Here is a 16,591-nt window from a genome sequence, read left to right as displayed (position 1 = left end):
TAACATAGATGGGAGAGGTCTCTATGAATAGGAATTCCTAAGTATTTGATACCCTGTGAGGGCCAGGCACAGGGAAAGTTGGACTGGATGGAATCCTATATGGATTTGGGGAGGGAGGCATCGAGGGCCTCAGACTTCGCTGCATTGATTTTAAAATTTGACCATGTAACAAAGTGATCTATTTCAGCCATAACAGCATGGATGGATATATGTGATTGAGTGATATATACTAGGACATCATCAGCAAATAGAGAGCACTTGTACTCGGTGCCTCCCACCTCAATCCACCTAATATTGGGGTTTTGGCGAATTGATGAGAGCAGGTGCTCCGTCACTAGGATGTATAAGAGAGGGGACAGAGAACATCCCTGCCTTGTCCCATTGGTGATTGTGAAAGGTGATGAAAATGTTCTGACGCGCCCCCTGGGCCTTGGGACACCCGGAGCCGGACCCTTTTTGGTGGATGCTGGTGGTTGTAGTCTCCGTGGCGGCAACCCGGTTCCGTGGCTCAGGGCGGTCAAACCAGTGGCGGAACTATTTATGTGGTTTTGATGTTTAAATGTCCGACTACGCCACCCGTGGATTGCGGTCAGAGTGAACCGCCGCTCCAGGGCAGACCGCTGAGGCTGGTGTTGTGGGTGCAGCAGAGCGTAGCATAACTCCCCACGGGAGGAGTATAGCCTCAGGGCAGTGTATGCGGAGGATGGGGGTGATGGTGCAGGGCAGCAGCAGTAATGACACGGAGTCAGTGATGCAGTCCAGGGCCTTTACTCACAGTTCTTATTATCCAGACCACGTCTGCAGGTAACGGCTGACCACGTCGTACTGTGCTCACCAGGTGAGGGGCTCAGACAACTCCCAGATAACTTTGGAGCACTTCACAGGACCCCCTTTGTGTGTCCTTTGTCTGGCCTTTCTTACCAACCCTTCTGTCCGGCTACCTCGGGCCTCCTCTTGGTAAACTTGGCGCCAGTTTCCCTGACCCTATGTGGTGCCTTCCTAGCGGGTGTAGCGAGGGGCTGCGCCACATAAAATGTCACAGCCTCCTGTTTCTAGCTGAGGGTCGTTTCCTGCCTCCACTAGTTTCGGGGACCGGTCTCCCCCTTTGGCCTGACCCCTCCACGCAGGTGGATTCTGGCGTGCGGTGGCGACTCGCCCGTCCGCACCCCTGAGATCCCTTCGTTCCTCGTTCCTGGAGCCTTCTCCGCTCCTCTTCCTTCCTTCTCCCTCTTCCAGGCCTGGGCCTCTGTTACTAGGCCCGCCTCCGGAGCAGAGCTCATGCAGAGCCCCTGCTCCCTGCCACTTCTGCTCAGACTTCTCTGCACTGAACTAAGATGGTGCCCACCTTTTATACTCCCTTCTCAATGCACCCAGGAACTGCTTCCTCCCTGCTCCTGCACTACAGGGTTCCCCTTCCTCAGTGTTCCCTCCCCCCACTCCAGCCAGGGACAGGGACTGTCGTGCCCATCTCAGGGGCATATTGGTCGCCCTGCCCCACGGCAATGTGGTGTAATGCATGCAGGTGTCGGGTCCTGATCCACACTACATCCTTACCTGAGAGTGAGATGTCACACCTCTGGGTGAGGTGCAATACCTCTGAAGCAATCGAGCCCTCAGGGTGCTACAGTTCCATTTATCTTCAGCCTAGGTGACGTATTGCGATACAGGGCCGTGATTTTGGCTATAAAAGGGTCCCCTAGACCCCTACCCCAAGCTTTTTAAGAGAATCATATATGGCGTGCCAGGAGACTCTAAGGAATGCTTTCTCAGCATCCAACGAGAGTATCTAATTCCAAATTTTTAACTGCATCTAGCCCAGGAAATACTTTGTGCCTAGTAGCAGGGTCTGCTAGTCAGCGGATTATCCCGGCTGTTAAGCAAGCTACACCACCTGTAGTTTGGACACTTCATTTTTTCAAAGGAAATGCTTCGGGACCACGGGATACTCAGTGAAGAGCATCAGGAGGCACCCCAAGGCATAGGGGCTGGGACTGGCAGTAGGATGCCTTGCGGTGGACAGCCGAGCTCGATCCTTATAAAAGCTTTTTAACTGCAGCAGCTTTAGTGGACGCTACTGGAGCTGGAATTACGCGGCTGCTGGCATGAGACTTGCCCTCCAATAGATCCTTGTAAATGGATTTAAAGTGTATTCATTCAAATTAGAGAGACAATTTAAATTAAAAAGCTTAGAGCTGCCTCCACCACAGGGGGGCTCGCTCGACCCACCAGCGGACAGGCACCAGTATTGGGAGAGGGGGGCTGGCTATCAGGGTTCACCGCGGCTCTGGCACAAACCCGGCGACACGGAGGTGGCACGGGCAGGAGCGGACTGGCCGTGTCGGCTTCTCACTTTTTGGATTTTAGAAGGGCATGACATGCCTATATCTGTGTCTCCCCCTCCTTTTACTCCTCCACCTCTTTTATTTTCGCATGACTATATGTACTTGTCACTTTTCCATGTGTTAGTTATGTCTTCTGAGCAGTTTGCCAGCTTTTGGACACCTTTGAAGGTGTTTTCTATGTGTTTCTATGTGTTTTTGTTTGCCTGCCATTGGTTTTAACGGTGTTCGAAGGTGTTCGACGAACAGTTCGACGAACAGTTCGGCGAACACACGGGTGTTCGACGAACCGAACCGAACTCGAACACTACGGGGGTGGCTCAACACTACTATAGACATCCCTTCTTTTGATGATGGAGTTAAGCAATGAGTTTAAAAGTGTGAGTTGTGGATGAATTATTCAATGAAATAATGATAGATGTTTATCATGTTATAAAGGGAGAACAGAAAAATCATTATCAGCAATATAAGGAACACACTAAAAGATCATTATAATGTCACGTCCCCAAACAATTCAGATTTTTGGTGAATGAAGAGGTCAATAAAGTAAATTTGCCCAAAAAAGAATTAAAGGATAGCATAGATGTAAATATTGTGGTAAAGCGACTTGCACGGCTCTCCAGAGGCAGACACACGACACACGGTTCGAGTTAAACTTCCTGCTGGTTTATTCTGTAGCATAAACTCCAGCAGTGTCCCATAAAAATAAACAGACCCTCACGGGGTTAATGGGATGACAAAAGATAAGTTATAACAGAGTCCTATATCAATCGAGGCTCGGCCTGCTCCAGGTAACTTGATAAAGTCCCAGCAAACACCAGTCCTCTGGTGTTGATCTCTGGCTTTTCCCAAACACAGCCTGGAGACCTCACTCTCCAGGCCACACACTACTCAGAGAAAAAAAAACTGACTGAACATTTAAACCTTGCTGAGCCACACCCTGAGGGGAGATAGGGGAATGGCCTCCCACCCTCTTTGCCATTCCCATAAAACCACACGCTTTAAGAGCGCTAACCCCGAGCATATAACATGCTGACAGAAATTGATTAGGTTTTAGTTCACACAGGACAGCAGCCTGAGTGACACATACCTCCTCTCGTATATCATACAAGTGAGTTTGTCACATATTTGCCCCATCTGCCCAAAGCCTGGGGTTCGGGCACTTTCCGATACCAGGCAGGAAATCCTAGAGAGGGTATCCACTTTACTGTGAAACTTCCCAGGCCTATGCTTCACGTGAAAGTTAATGTCCTGAAGACCTAGGAACCATCTAGTTACTCTGGCATCTTTTGCCTTAACCAACAAAAAGGAGCATGGTCTGACACCAACTTAAACTTCCGGCCTAGTAGGTAATACTTAGAGTATCAACGGACCACTTTATGGCTAAACACTCTTTTTCCACTATTGCGTAGTTCGTCTCGCAGGAAGAAAGTTTCCGTCTCAGGGAGAGAATGGGATCTTCTTCCTCATTTATCTTTTAAGAGAGTACGGCTCCTAGACCAACCTCTGAAGCGTCTGTCTGGACCACAAACTCTTTCTTAAAGTCTGGTGCGACCTATACTGGCTGTTTACACAGTGCTAGCTTCAACTGTTGGAACGTTGTCTGTTTCCTCCGCCCATTTCACCATCGTCGATCTGATGCCTGCGCGGTCATCATGGCAAAATTCGGGGTAAACCGCTGACAATATCGCACCATTCCCAGGAATGCTCTTACTTGCTTCTTGGAGAGTGGTTGCGGCCAGGTCTGGATTGCCTCCACTTTATTGACTTGCGGCTTGATTTCGCCTCTCCCGACCACATAGCCCAAGGTATATGGTACTTGGTCTCCTCTTTCACAACGGCACATTTTCTCGGATTTATAGTAAATTCCGCTTTGTCAGTGCATTCAGAATGGCCTGCAGTTTAGGTAGATGACTAGATTAGTCTGGGCTAAAAACTACAAGGTTTAACATGTTATGTGGAGCTAAGATCCGATCCATAGCCCTCTGGAAGGTGGCTGGGGCCCCCTGTAGTCTGAACGGCACCTGAATTTATTGAAAGCACCCACCAGGTGTCGATAAAGCTGTCTTCTCTGTCCGTCTGGGACATGGGGATCAGTAGCCCTTTGTCTGGTTAGAGTGGTGATGTACCTTGCCGATCCAAGCCTCTCGATAAGTTCGTCAACGCGGTGCATCGGGTACGCGTTACACTTGGACACCTCAATCAGCCGGCAATAATCATTGCAAAACCTTCACTTCCATTGGGTTTTGACAGAAGGACGATTGGGCTCGACCACCAACTCTTTGACCCAACTATCACTCCGAGGTGTAGCATCCTCTTCACCTTGTCGGAGATCACCTGCCAGCGTGCTTCCAGAATCCGGTATGGCTTCAGATTCACTCTTACATGTGACTCTGAGAACAACTTCGGATTTCACTGAAGCAGTTCTCGACACTGTTGCTTATTGGCTAGCAATAGAGTTTCTGCTATAGTGACTTATTCCACTTTGCCTTCAGGGGCGGCTCCCAGGCATTGATTTTCCACAGGTTCCCGCTCCCGCCACGGCTTGATCAAGTTCACATAGTATACTTGGTGCATTTTTTTTCGGCCAGGCTGGTGGATTTTATAATTAACTTCGCTGACTTTCTCCACCACCTCATATGGACCTTGCCATTTGGCCAAGAACTTGCTCTCGACTGTAGGGATTAGCCGCAAAATACGGCCCTCGGGCTGAAACTGCCTCAGCCTCGCCAATCGATTATAGATCCTTGCCTGGGCTTCCTGCGCCTGGAGGAGACTTCACGATTGGCATCACTTTCGCTATTCTTTCTTGCATCTGGGTGACACATTCAACGATGCTCCGGTGTGGCGTAACCTCAGCTTCCCAGGATTCCTTAGCGATATCCAGGCCTCGTGGATGTTGTCCATACTGGAGCTCAAACGGAGAAAAAAACGTTAGAGGCTTATGGAATCTCCCTTACAGAGAAGAGCAGGAAGGACAGTAGGTAGTCCCACTCACGTCCATGCTTCTCTACAACTTTCTTGAGCATCGCTTTCAGGTTCTTGCTAAAACGCTCTACTAAGCCGTCTGTCTGGGGATGGTAAACGGAGCTTCGCAGTTGAGTAATCTTGAGGACCCTGCACAGCTCCTTCATTACTTTGCTCATGAATGGGGTCACTTGGTCCATTAGGATTTCCTTCGGCAGACCGGTCCTGGCAAATATATGGATAAGTTCCCTGGCTATGCATTTACTTGATGAACTTCTTAGCGGTACTGCTTCTGGATACTGGGTCACATAGTGCATGATCACCAGAATGTATTGGTGGCCTTGTGCTGGCTTGAATAAGGGCCCTACTAGGTTCTTAGCAATCATATCAAAGGGTATCACTATCACTAACAGTGGAACTAATGGACTCTGGAAGTGGGAAGAGGGAGCGGTTATTTGGCAGGTAGGGCATTTTTTGGTAACACCCAGGCCAATAAAACCTTAAAATCGTCTCCTGAGATTTCTCGACCCCTAGGTGTCCCCCCAGAACATGTGAATGGGTAATATCCAGTACCCTCCGTCTGTATGGCCCCGGCACTAACAGCTGGTCCACTGTCTCACCATCCCTTAGTTTAGCCACCCGATATAGAAACTCCCCTTGAACTGCAAAGTGGAGGAACCTGGTATAGACCCTCAGCTCTTGGACAACCCCGTTACATACAGAAACCTGGTCAAATGCCCCTTTTAGGGTCAGGTGGTCAGGTCCCAAACTTAACCAGTCCTAAAGTTCTCTCCGGACTCATTTAACTCAGGGAGGTCGGCCTCCTCAGTCACCGTCTTGCCCTCATCGCAGGCAGGGACGCACAGTGGGAAATTTTCCAATTTATACTTTATTGGGGGTTCTTCTCCAGAGACCTGGCATTTGCCCACGCTCCTGAGTAAGGTTTCCATCCCTCACAAGTCCCAAAATAAAGAAAAATCATGGCCCAGTATGATGGGATGTATTAGTCCTTAACCACCCCGACCTCGTGGGACTGGACACCAGAGTCGGTTCCCACTGTCACTGTGGCCACAGTATAGTCCTTGGCGTCCTCATGGATGCACCAGATGCCCACAGTTTCGGAAGGGATGAACTGGTGGGAAGGGTAGCTCTGATTAAGGTTGCCAGACTCCCAAAGTCCAACAGTCCAAGCACCTTTACTCCATTAATGGACACTGCAGGCTGAATAGGATAAGCATAATAGGAGACCTTTGAGTCAAAGCTGAAGTCTATGGGCTAAGGGGGCATATGACACCTGGCGGCTACGTGACCAGGGTTTTGACACCGCTAACAGACTATCTCTTTAACAACAGTCCTTGTGGCCCTTCAGTGGGAGTGGGACACCCCCCAGTGGAGGATCAAGACCACATCCGTTGTGAACCCGCTCCCTTTTGGGTATCCCAGTAAAGAGAAGTGACTATATCAGGTTTCCCGGGGGATTTCTCAATCACCTGGTACCTCTCTACCAGGCTGATGAAGTCATCTGCATTCTGGGGATCTCCCTGGGCAACATAAGTCAGCACCGACTTGGGAAGGGAGTGCACGATCCTATCAATCACCACCCGCTCGACCATCTGGACCGGAGTGGAAGATTCTGGCTGCAACCACTTCTGAATGAGATGCAGTAGGTCAAACATCTGCGAGCGAGGGGTTTGTCGCTGTCATACGTCCAGTGGTGGACTCGCTGGGCTCTCACTGCCATATTCACTCCCAGGCGTTCCAAGATCTCTATCTTTAGCTTGGCGAATTCCATGGCATCCTGCAGTGCCAAGTTGTAATATGCCTTTTGGGGTTCACTTGACAAATATGGCGCCAGAACCTCTGCCCACTGTTCTGGTGGAAGTCTCTCCCGATTTGCCATTCTCACAAAGACGGTCAGAAATGCTTCTATATTATCTCCAGGTGTCATCTTCTGCATGGTCCATCTTACCGCCTTCCTGACAAGGAAATCATCAGTGTGCCCTGTGGGTGGGGAGGTTGCCCTGCCATGGATGGCGTCAGCCAGAAGTTGTATCTGCTGATGCTGCTCCTGCTGATGCTGCTGCTGCTCCTTTTGCTGCAAATTGATCTGTTGCAGGAACAGTTTGGTCATCTCCTGGTGCTGCTCCTGCATGCTCTGCTGCATGCTCTGCTGGCTCCCCAAGTGCTGCTTGTGCCTCTGTTGTTGGCTCTGCACCAGGTGCTTAATGAGTTCCTCCATGCTGCCGGACTTCTCTGGCTGGTTGCTGGACTTCTCTGGCGGGCTGGCGGCCTTCACCCAGGACATCCACTGGTCTCTGTGGCAGGTACACATGTTGCTAGAATCTTGCATGCACTCTCACACCAACTGTGGTAAAGCGACTTGCACGGCTCTCCAGAGGCAGACACAGAACACATGGTCTGAATTAAACTTCCGGCTAGTTTATTCTGCAGCATAAACTCCAGTAGTGTCCCAAAAAAGTAAACAGACCCTCTCGGGGTTAACAGGAAAACAAAAGATAAGGTGTGACAGAGTCTGATATCAAATGAGGCCCGGCCCGGCCCGGCCCGCTCTGGGTAGCATGATAAAGTCCCAGCAAACACTAGTCCTCCGGTGTTGCTCTCTGGCTCTCTGGCTTCACCCAAACACCCTGTTTTTTTATCATCTTTTTACTAGCACTTGCTATATTTACTGTTACTTTTTTACAACAGAGTATTTTTATAGGTTTTTTTACTGTGTTCTTGTGTTTCAGTCTTTTGGTGGTGTGAACACTGTTCTGCACAATTGTTCACTGTGTGCATGGCCCATGTGTTTGTATTCAATTCAATTGTTTCTTGCTTTTGCAAGATTAGGGAGGTTTCCATGCACATAAAATGCCGTCCTCTGCAGCGTGTCCACATGGACTTTACCTTTTAGATCTTCTCATATAGGTACCGTACACATGATCAGGTTTTAAATACATCAGATAGGGACTGCTCTGATCTGGGTTACCTTGACGTTGGTAGAGCGGCTTAGTATACATTTTTTGCAAAAAACGTGTCAACTAAATAACCTGTTTTTAATCATCTTTTTACTAGCACTTGCTATTTACTGTTACTTCCCAGGCACTATGCTTACGGCACGTGCGCGCGCTCCCTCCCTCTTAAAGGGGACGCGCGTGCCATCCTAAAAAGTCCCCGGCCAATGGCCGGAGGACTTTTCCTGTATAAGGCACCTCCTCCAAAATGGAAGTGCCTATGCAAGGTTGTTGTTCCGTGTGCTAACACTTGCTTCATCCCTCAGGTCCCTCTGTCTAACAGTCCAGCCCACCAGTATGTCTACAGTCTAGCCCGCCAGTCTGTCCATAGTTCTGCCCGCCAGCCTGCCAGTTACCTGCCATGCCCACCAGCCTGTCTACCTGGAGCACCTGCCAGTTACCTGCCGTGCCCGCCAGCCTGCCTACCCGGAGCACCTGCCAGTTGCCTGCCGTGCCCACCAACCTGCCTACCCGGTGCACCTGCCAAGTAACCTGTCATGCCCGCCTGCTTGCCTACCCGGAGTGCCTGTCTGGCTATCAGCCGTACCTGCCTGCTTATCTACCCAGACCACCAGCCAGCCCGCCTGCCGTGTTCATCCGCAGTACCAGTCACCTCCTGTCGTCTGACCCGTGGGAGTCGCCTGCTCTCACACAAGGTTGGTCCCAGAGTGGCACCTGGCTCACCAGCCCGGTCCCTCCCTGGTTCACGGAGTTGACTAAGCCACCATGTGACCTGGGTCAGGCTGAGTAGGCACTTAGTTATGCCCCTCTGGTCCCTACTTGCACCGAAGCACAGAGGTTCCACCACCTGGACCCGTAACAGTTAGCACAAGCCATGGAACCCGGTGGCCCCCAGGCTCCTTCGCTCTCTGACCTGTACCAGGAGGTCTCAAGTCAGAGATCCCAACAGAAAACTATCCTGTCCTATCTGCGTACTGTCAACTCCCGCCTGAACACGCTGTCCACCCCGTCAGTGTCCATCTCTAGCTGAGCGGCACTCGCTCTGGCGGCACCTCAACCCAGTGGCGCTGTGGCACCCGGCTTTGGACCCTGGCTCTCTGTGCCTCCACGTTTCGGTGGTGACCCCGTCTTATGTCGAGGCTTCATAAATCAGTGCACTCTGCACTTTGAACTCCTGGCACACCAATTCACCTCCAACGGGGCTAAGGTGGCATTCAACAAGTCTCATCGGGGAGGCATTGGCATGGCTAAACCCTCTGTGGGAAAGAGGGGATCCCCTGGTATCCGATCTTCTGGCTTTCCTCACTGCCTTTCGAAAGGTCTTCGAAGAGCCCGGACGAAAATCCTCTACTGCCTCCTCACTTCTCTGTCTCCGCCAAGGGAGTCTCACTGTGGGCCAGTATGCCATATGTTTCCAAACCCTCGAATCTGAACCCTTGACAACTTGGTGTCATTAGCTACCCGGATTGAAATAGTGTTCTGGAACGTACCAAGGAGGAAACCCAGGAGGGAAGATTTCCGCGTCTCGCTCCAACATTCCAATGCCAGCCTCGCAACCTGCAATTCCCCGGGTGTGTTCGCCTGAGCCTATGCAAATTGACCAAACCAAGGTGGTCAAGTCTCGCCTGGAGAAGCGCCGAGCCGAGGGGAGTTGCTTCTACTGTGGCAGTATAGAGCATCCGATCCGTTCCTGCCCAGTGAGGCCGGGAAACTCCAGTGTCTAGGACCGCTCAGAGAGGTCGTCCTAGGCAAGAGTAAATCCTCTCTGTCCTTGACTCTGTCCATTTCTATTTCCAGTGGTGAGACCCGCTTCTTAAAGACTGCCCATCTGGATTTCGGAGCCGCTGGGAATCTCATTCAACAGGCTGTTGTGGAGCGGTACCAGATTCCCACCGTACGTCTGGCTGAACCATTGGAGGTTGCCTCCGTGGATGTGAGGCTTCTTCTAGAGAACATCTTGCTCACCTGTAACCCTTCAGGTGGGAATGCTGCACTCAGAGAAGATCTCCTTTCATATTCTGTCCAGTCTCTCTCACCCCCTCTTGCTTGGTCTACCCTGGTTACAAAGACATGAGCCCATCCTGAATTGTAGATCTGGTGAAGAGCTCTGTTGGGGAGAGGAATGCCATGAGTCCTGTCTGATTCCAGTTCATACTGCTCGTCCCCCGTCTACTCCGGCTAATCTACTTGGTCTGCCGGCACCCTACTCGTCCTATGCGTACGTCTTTGACAAAAAGGAAGCGGAGACACTACCATCTCAAAGGCCTTATGATTGCCCCATCGACCAGGTACCTGGTGCTTCTCCTCCCCGCGGGTGAATCTGCCCCTTGTCGCTGGCTGAGACCCGGGCCATGTCTGAGTACATAGAAGAGAATCTTGCTGGGGGATTTATCCAGAAATCCACCTCTCTGGCTGGAGCAGGATTCTTCTTCGTCAAGAAGAAAGACGGCTTTCTACGTCCGTGCATTGATTACAGAGGCCTTAACCAGATTACCATCAAAAATAAGTACCCCCTGCCTCTCATCTCAGAGCTGTTTGACTGCCTTAAAGGTGCGAATAACTTCTCCAAGCTCAATTTTCTTGGGGCGTACAATTAGGTCGGATCCACCAGGGAGACGAGTGGAAGACGGCATTCGACACCCGGGACGTTCACTACGAATATCGCGTGATGCCCTTTGGTCTCTGTAATGCTCCAGCCATCTTCCAGGAGCTGGTTAAAGACATCTTCCTTGATCTCCTGTATTCTTGCGTGGTGGTGTACCTGGAGGATATCTTGGTTTTCTCTCCGGATCTGCCCTCACACCGGAGGGATGTTCGTCAGATTCTACTAAGGCTCCGGAAGAATTGTCTAAACGCTAAATTCGAGAAATGCCTCTTTGAGCAGACCTCCCTACCGTTCCTGGGCTATATTATCTCCAAGACTAGTCTGCGGATATATCCCGAGAAGGTATCTGCCGTCTTAAAGTGGGCCCGACCGGAGGGGTTGAAGGCAATTCAGCGATTCCTGAGCTTCGCAAACTATTACCGCCTCTTCATTCCTCTTTTCTCCTCCCGGACTGATCCCATATTCACGCTCACCCCTAAAGGAGCAAATCCCATGGAATAGACTTCCGAAGCGGAGAAGGCCTTCGTCTCCCTTAAGCAGGCCTTCTCTTCCGCTCCTCTGCTGCACCGTCCGGATTGCAAGAAGCAGTTCTTCCTGGAGGTTGATGCATCCTCCTCCGGAGCCGAAGCGGTCCTCACCCAGAAATCCTCGTCTGGGAGAATGGTAACCTGCGGCTTCTTCTCCAAGCTCTTCTGCTCGTCCGTGCACAACTACTCTATAGGAGATCATGAGCTGCTGGCCATCAAATTAGGGCTGGAGGAATGGCGCTACTTGCTGGAGGGGGCTCTGCACCCGATGCTCATCTACACCTTGCTTATTTGCAGAATGCCCAAAGACTAAATCCGCGTCAGGCCAGGTGGTCTCTATTTTTTGCCCGATTCTGCTTCACTCTGCATTACCGCCCCGGCGAACAAGAACATTAGAGCTGACGCTCTATCCCGCTCATTCTTGTCTTAGGTTGGGACCATCCAGTCGCCTGGCCACGTTCCTCAATGGACTGTCAGCTTCCTAATCTTGTAATTACCTCCTCTCTGTGGGTGCCCGCCAAAAGTATGGTGGTACTGGTGGGGGTAGTCAGCCCTGGAAAACTCGGAGTCGCAGCTGATCTAATTCTGGAGAGTCATCCTATAATGAGACTCTGTATTTTACACCATCTTTGGTATTTTGCTGGAAATGTTCTATATGTTATTGTCTGGTGGCTCAATAAAGTATTGTCACACTGTTTTACCTTCACTCTCTGTTGTCTTAGTAGAATTATACACATGGGAAAATGAGTCCCCACCAGTGGGACGAAAGCACCCACTGATTCCCTTGGCTCCACCGACATTATTGTAATTATGGCTATAGAAACCCCTTCTTTTGATGACGGAGTTAAACAAAGAGCTTAAAAGTGTGGATAGTGGATGATTTATTCAATGTAATAAAGACAGATGTTTATCATGTTTTAAAGGGAGAAAACAGGAATCATTATCAGCAGTATAAGGAACACACTAAAGTTCAATGTAATGTCACGTCTCCAAAAAATTCACATTTATGGTGACTGAAGATGTGAATAAAAAAAATTTGCCCAAAATGAATTAAAGGATGCCCAAATACAAAGCATAGATGTAAATATTGTGGTAAAGCGACTTGCACGGCTCTCCAGAGGCAGACACAGGACACACGGTTCGGGTGAAACTTCCTGCTGGTTTATTCTGTTGCATAAATTCCAGCAGTGTCCCATAAAAATAAACAGACCCTCTCGGGGTTAGCGGGAAAACAAAAGATAAGGTATAACAGAGTCCGATGTCAAGCAAGGCTCAGCCCGCTTCGGGTAGCACAATAAAGTCACAGCAAATGCCAATCCTCCGGTGTTGCTCTCTGGCTTCACCCAAACACAGCCTGGAGGCTTCATTTTCCAGGCCACACTCTACTCAGAGAAAAAAAACTGACTGAGCATTTAAACCTTGCTGAGCCACACCTTGAGGGGAGGTAGGGGAATGACCTCCCACCCTCTTTGCCATTCCCATAAAACCACATCCTTTAAGAGAGTTAACCCCCAGCATATAACACGCTGGCAGAAATTTATTAGGTTTTAGTTCACACAGGAGAGCAACCTGAGTGACACATACCTCCCTTTGTATATTATACCAGAAAAGCTGTCATATTTTCCCCCTTTGCTGAAAGCCGGGGGATTCGGCACTTTCCAATACCATGTAGGGAATCCTAGAGAGGGCATTCGTGTTCCTGTATAACTTCCCGGGCCTATGCTTCACGTGAATGTTAAAGTCCTGAAGACCTAGGAACCATCTGGTTACCCTGGCATTTTTACCCCTCTTTTCTATTAATCATCTAAAAGGGGCATGGTCTGACACCAACTTAAACTTCCCGCCTAGTATGTAATATCTTAGAGTATCTACGTCCCACTTTATGTAATCTTCTTCCTCATTTATCTCTTGAGAGAGTACGGCTCCTAGACCAACCTCTGAAGTGTCTGTCTGGACCACAAACTCTTTCTTAGAGTCTGATGCGACAAGGACTGGCTGCTTAAACAGTGCTAGCTTTAACTGTTGGAACGCTGTCTCTGTTTCCTCCGTCTATTTTACCATCATCGATCTGGTGCCTTTTAGGAGATCTGTCAGCGGCGCGGCCATCATGGCAAAATTCGGGATAACCCACTGGCAATATCCCAACAATGCTCTTACTTGCTTCTTGGAGAGCGGTTGCGGCCATGGTCTGGATTGCCTCCATTTTATTAACTTGCAACTTTATTTTGCCTCTCCCGATGACATAGCCCAAGTACTTGGTCTCCTCTTTCACAACGGCACATTTTCTCGGATTTATAGTAAATCCCACCTTTCTCAGTGCATTCAGAATGGCCTGCAGTTTAGGTAGATGACTAGATTAGTCTGGGCTAAAAACTACTAGGTTTAACATCTTATGATCCGAACCTTAGCCCTCTGGAAGGTGGCTGGGGCCCCCTGTAGTCCGAACGGCACCTGAGTGTATTGAAAGCACCCATCAGGTGTCGATAAAGCTGTCTTTTCTGTCCGTCTGGGACATGGGGATCTGCCAGTAGCCCTTCGTCAGGTCAGAGTGGTGATGTACCTTGCCGATCCAAGCCTCTCGATAAGTTCATCAATGTGGCTTGACCACCCACTCTTTGACTCAACTCTCACCCCGAGGTGTAACATCCTCTTCACCTCGCAAGGAGATCACCTCCCGGCGTGCTTCCAGAATCCGATATGGCTTCAGATTCACCCTTACATGTGGCTCTGTCATCACGTCATGCTCTACCACCTGTGTATGCCCCGGCAACTCTGAGAACAACTCCCGATTTTGCTATAGTAGTTCTCGACACTGTTGCTTCTGGGCCAGCAATAGAGTTTCTGCTATAGTGACTTATTCCACTTTGCCTTCAGAAGCGGCTCCCAAGCAACGATTTTCCACAGGTTCATGGTCCCGCCACAGCTTGATCAAATTCACATGGTATACTAGGCTTGTGTACTTTATAATTCACTTCTCTGACTTTCTCCTCCACCTCATACGGAACTTGCCATTTGGCCAGGAATTTGCTCTCGACTGTAGGGATTAGCCGCAAAACACAGTCCCCGGGCTGAAGCTGCCTCAGCCTCGCCAATCGATTAGAGATCATTGCCTGGGCTTCCTGCGCCTGGAGGAGACTTCACAATTGGCATCACTTTCATTATTCTTTCCTGCATCTGGGCAACATGTTCAAAGATGCTCCAGTGTGGAGTAACCTCAGCTTCCCAGTTTTCTTTAGCGATATCCAGGAGCCCTCGCGGATGTCGTCCAAGCAGGAGCTCAATCTGAGTAAAACAGTTAGAGGCTTCTGGAATCTCCCTTACCGAGAAGAGCAGGACAGTAGGTAGTCCCACTATAGTCCAGCCTACTCTATGGCTTTCTTGAACATCGCTTTCAGGGTCTTGTTAAAGCGCTCTACTCAGCCGTCTGTCTGCGGATGGTAAGCGGAGCTTCGCAGTTGGGTAATCTTGAGAACCTTGCAAAGCTCCTTCATTAACTTGCTCATGAATGTGGTCCCTTGTAGAGGTGAGCGTTGTTCGACTCGAACTGTTCGCCAATCTCAAATTCGAGCTGTTTTGGGCGGTGTTCTTGCCGTTCGGCGAACACGAGCTATTTGAAAAAAATTCGGCTGTTCGAGGTTATGTTCGATAACTGTTCGTGCACCAAAATCATAACTGGATTTTTTCTCAGTAATGCTGAAATTTAATGTTAATATGCAGTTTGAGTGTACAGAGGGGCGGGGGGAGGGGCAGGGGATGGATCTCTGCAGGAATAATGAAGATCTCCATTTTTTTTTCTCTTTCCCGCATTTACAGTGGGGAGGTGCAATCTGTCAGCCTATCAGCAGCGCACACACGGAGCAAAGTGCTTTTTTTCACACAAGCAAGTGTTATGTTCTGCTACCAAAGCTAAGGAAAGAGAGGAGATCTGTCCCTACTATAAGACTCAGCTGAATCCCTACGATGTAACAGGGAACCTGATCCTGCGATCAGACCTGCTAAAGTCCTAATCTAGTCTGTACGAAGACCTATAGATGTGGGGAGGGAATCCCTACAAGTACTAAGGACTGGGAGGAATATGGGACACCTCCTAACAGAAATAGTAGCAGACAGACGAACAAACAAAATAGATAGAACATAGAGGTCCGTAGACCAAGCAAACTAACAGAGTTAGATACAGAGCACAGGCTAGCTAGAAAGTAGATATACAATGAAGTCCAGCAAAGCCAGAAGGGCGGAGCAGGATTAAATAGGCCAACAAGGTCATGTGACCAGCAAAGGAAAAAAAACCTAACAGCAAGGTTCTAACAGCAAGGGCATATGTTATTGGCAGTGTATGTCACATGTCCTTGCCCTATAAGACCAGCCATTTTCCCCATCGCCACCATTTTCTCACTGCTGCAGCTGCGTGTTAGACGGCACCACTGTTGCTGTGTGTGCTATACCTTGTTACCTTGTTAATTTTAAGCCAATTTTCGCACAAATCTACAGATAGCTTGGGAGTTGGGAAGAGTTGTGATTGCAGTCTTTTTAAGGACTAAGTTACAGCATTTCCTACGACTTTTATCAGGCAGGTCTGTGCTCTTAAATAGATAGGTTGGGAGTAAAGACTAATTGTAATTGCAGTTCTTTTCAGGACTAAGTTACATCAGTTCCTATCAGTTTTTGCCAGGCAGGTCTGTGCCAGTGCTGTGCAAGTTTTTTTCACAGCATTTGGCTAAATCTAGCAAAGCTAATCCTTTTTGGCCTATTGCAGAGTGTGTTAGTCAGTGGAGTAGCCTATCTGTGTTGCAAGCTACAACACCTGTGTATAGAATACCAATTTTTTTACTGCACCTAGTGAAGTAAAACCTTTTGGGCATAGCATCATTCTATTAGTCCATCTATACTAATCTCCACCAGGATGCAAATTGAATATAATTTTTTTCTGCATCTACCTCTGAAAAAATATTTGGGCTTCTAGCGGTGTGTGGGACGTGGTCTATTAGTCCATCTATACTGACCTCCATCAGGTTGCAAATTCAATATAATTTTTTTCTGCATCTACCTCTGAAAAAATATTTGGGCTTCTAGCGGTGTGTTGGACTTGGTCTATTAGTAGAGATGAGCGTTGTTCGACTCGAACTGTTCGACAATCTCAAATTCGAGCTGTTTTCGGCGGTGTTCGAGCCGTTCGGCGAA

At 49.2% G+C, this 16,591-nt stretch overlaps 1 protein-coding gene across 1 annotated transcript in view; it reads right to left on the bottom strand.

Moving 5' to 3' along the window:
• LOC141271608 (scavenger receptor cysteine-rich domain-containing protein DMBT1-like) overlaps window positions 1–16,591 on the bottom strand; it is a 210,488-nt gene that overhangs the window by 84,340 nt on the left and 109,557 nt on the right. Inside the window, exons 12-15 of the mRNA XM_073681652.1 lie at window positions 14,555–14,729; window positions 5,300–5,410; window positions 5,091–5,253; window positions 4,574–4,732 (exon numbers count right to left, since the gene is read on the bottom strand). Of these exons, the coding sequence (XP_073537753.1) occupies window positions 4,574–4,732; window positions 5,091–5,253; window positions 5,300–5,410; window positions 14,555–14,729 (608 nt within the window). The remainder of the gene's footprint in view (window positions 1–4,573; window positions 4,733–5,090; window positions 5,254–5,299; window positions 5,411–14,554; window positions 14,730–16,591) is intronic.

The sequence above is a fragment of the Phyllobates terribilis genome, unplaced genomic scaffold, assembly GCF_046119375.1.
Source record: "Phyllobates terribilis strain yellow unplaced genomic scaffold, ASM4611937v1 Scaffold_5__5_contigs__length_657084704, whole genome shotgun sequence".
Taxonomy (NCBI): domain Eukaryota; kingdom Metazoa; phylum Chordata; class Amphibia; order Anura; family Dendrobatidae; genus Phyllobates; species Phyllobates terribilis.
The sequence above is the reverse complement of the archived record's forward strand: the minus strand, read 5'-3'. Positions and strand labels throughout refer to the sequence as shown.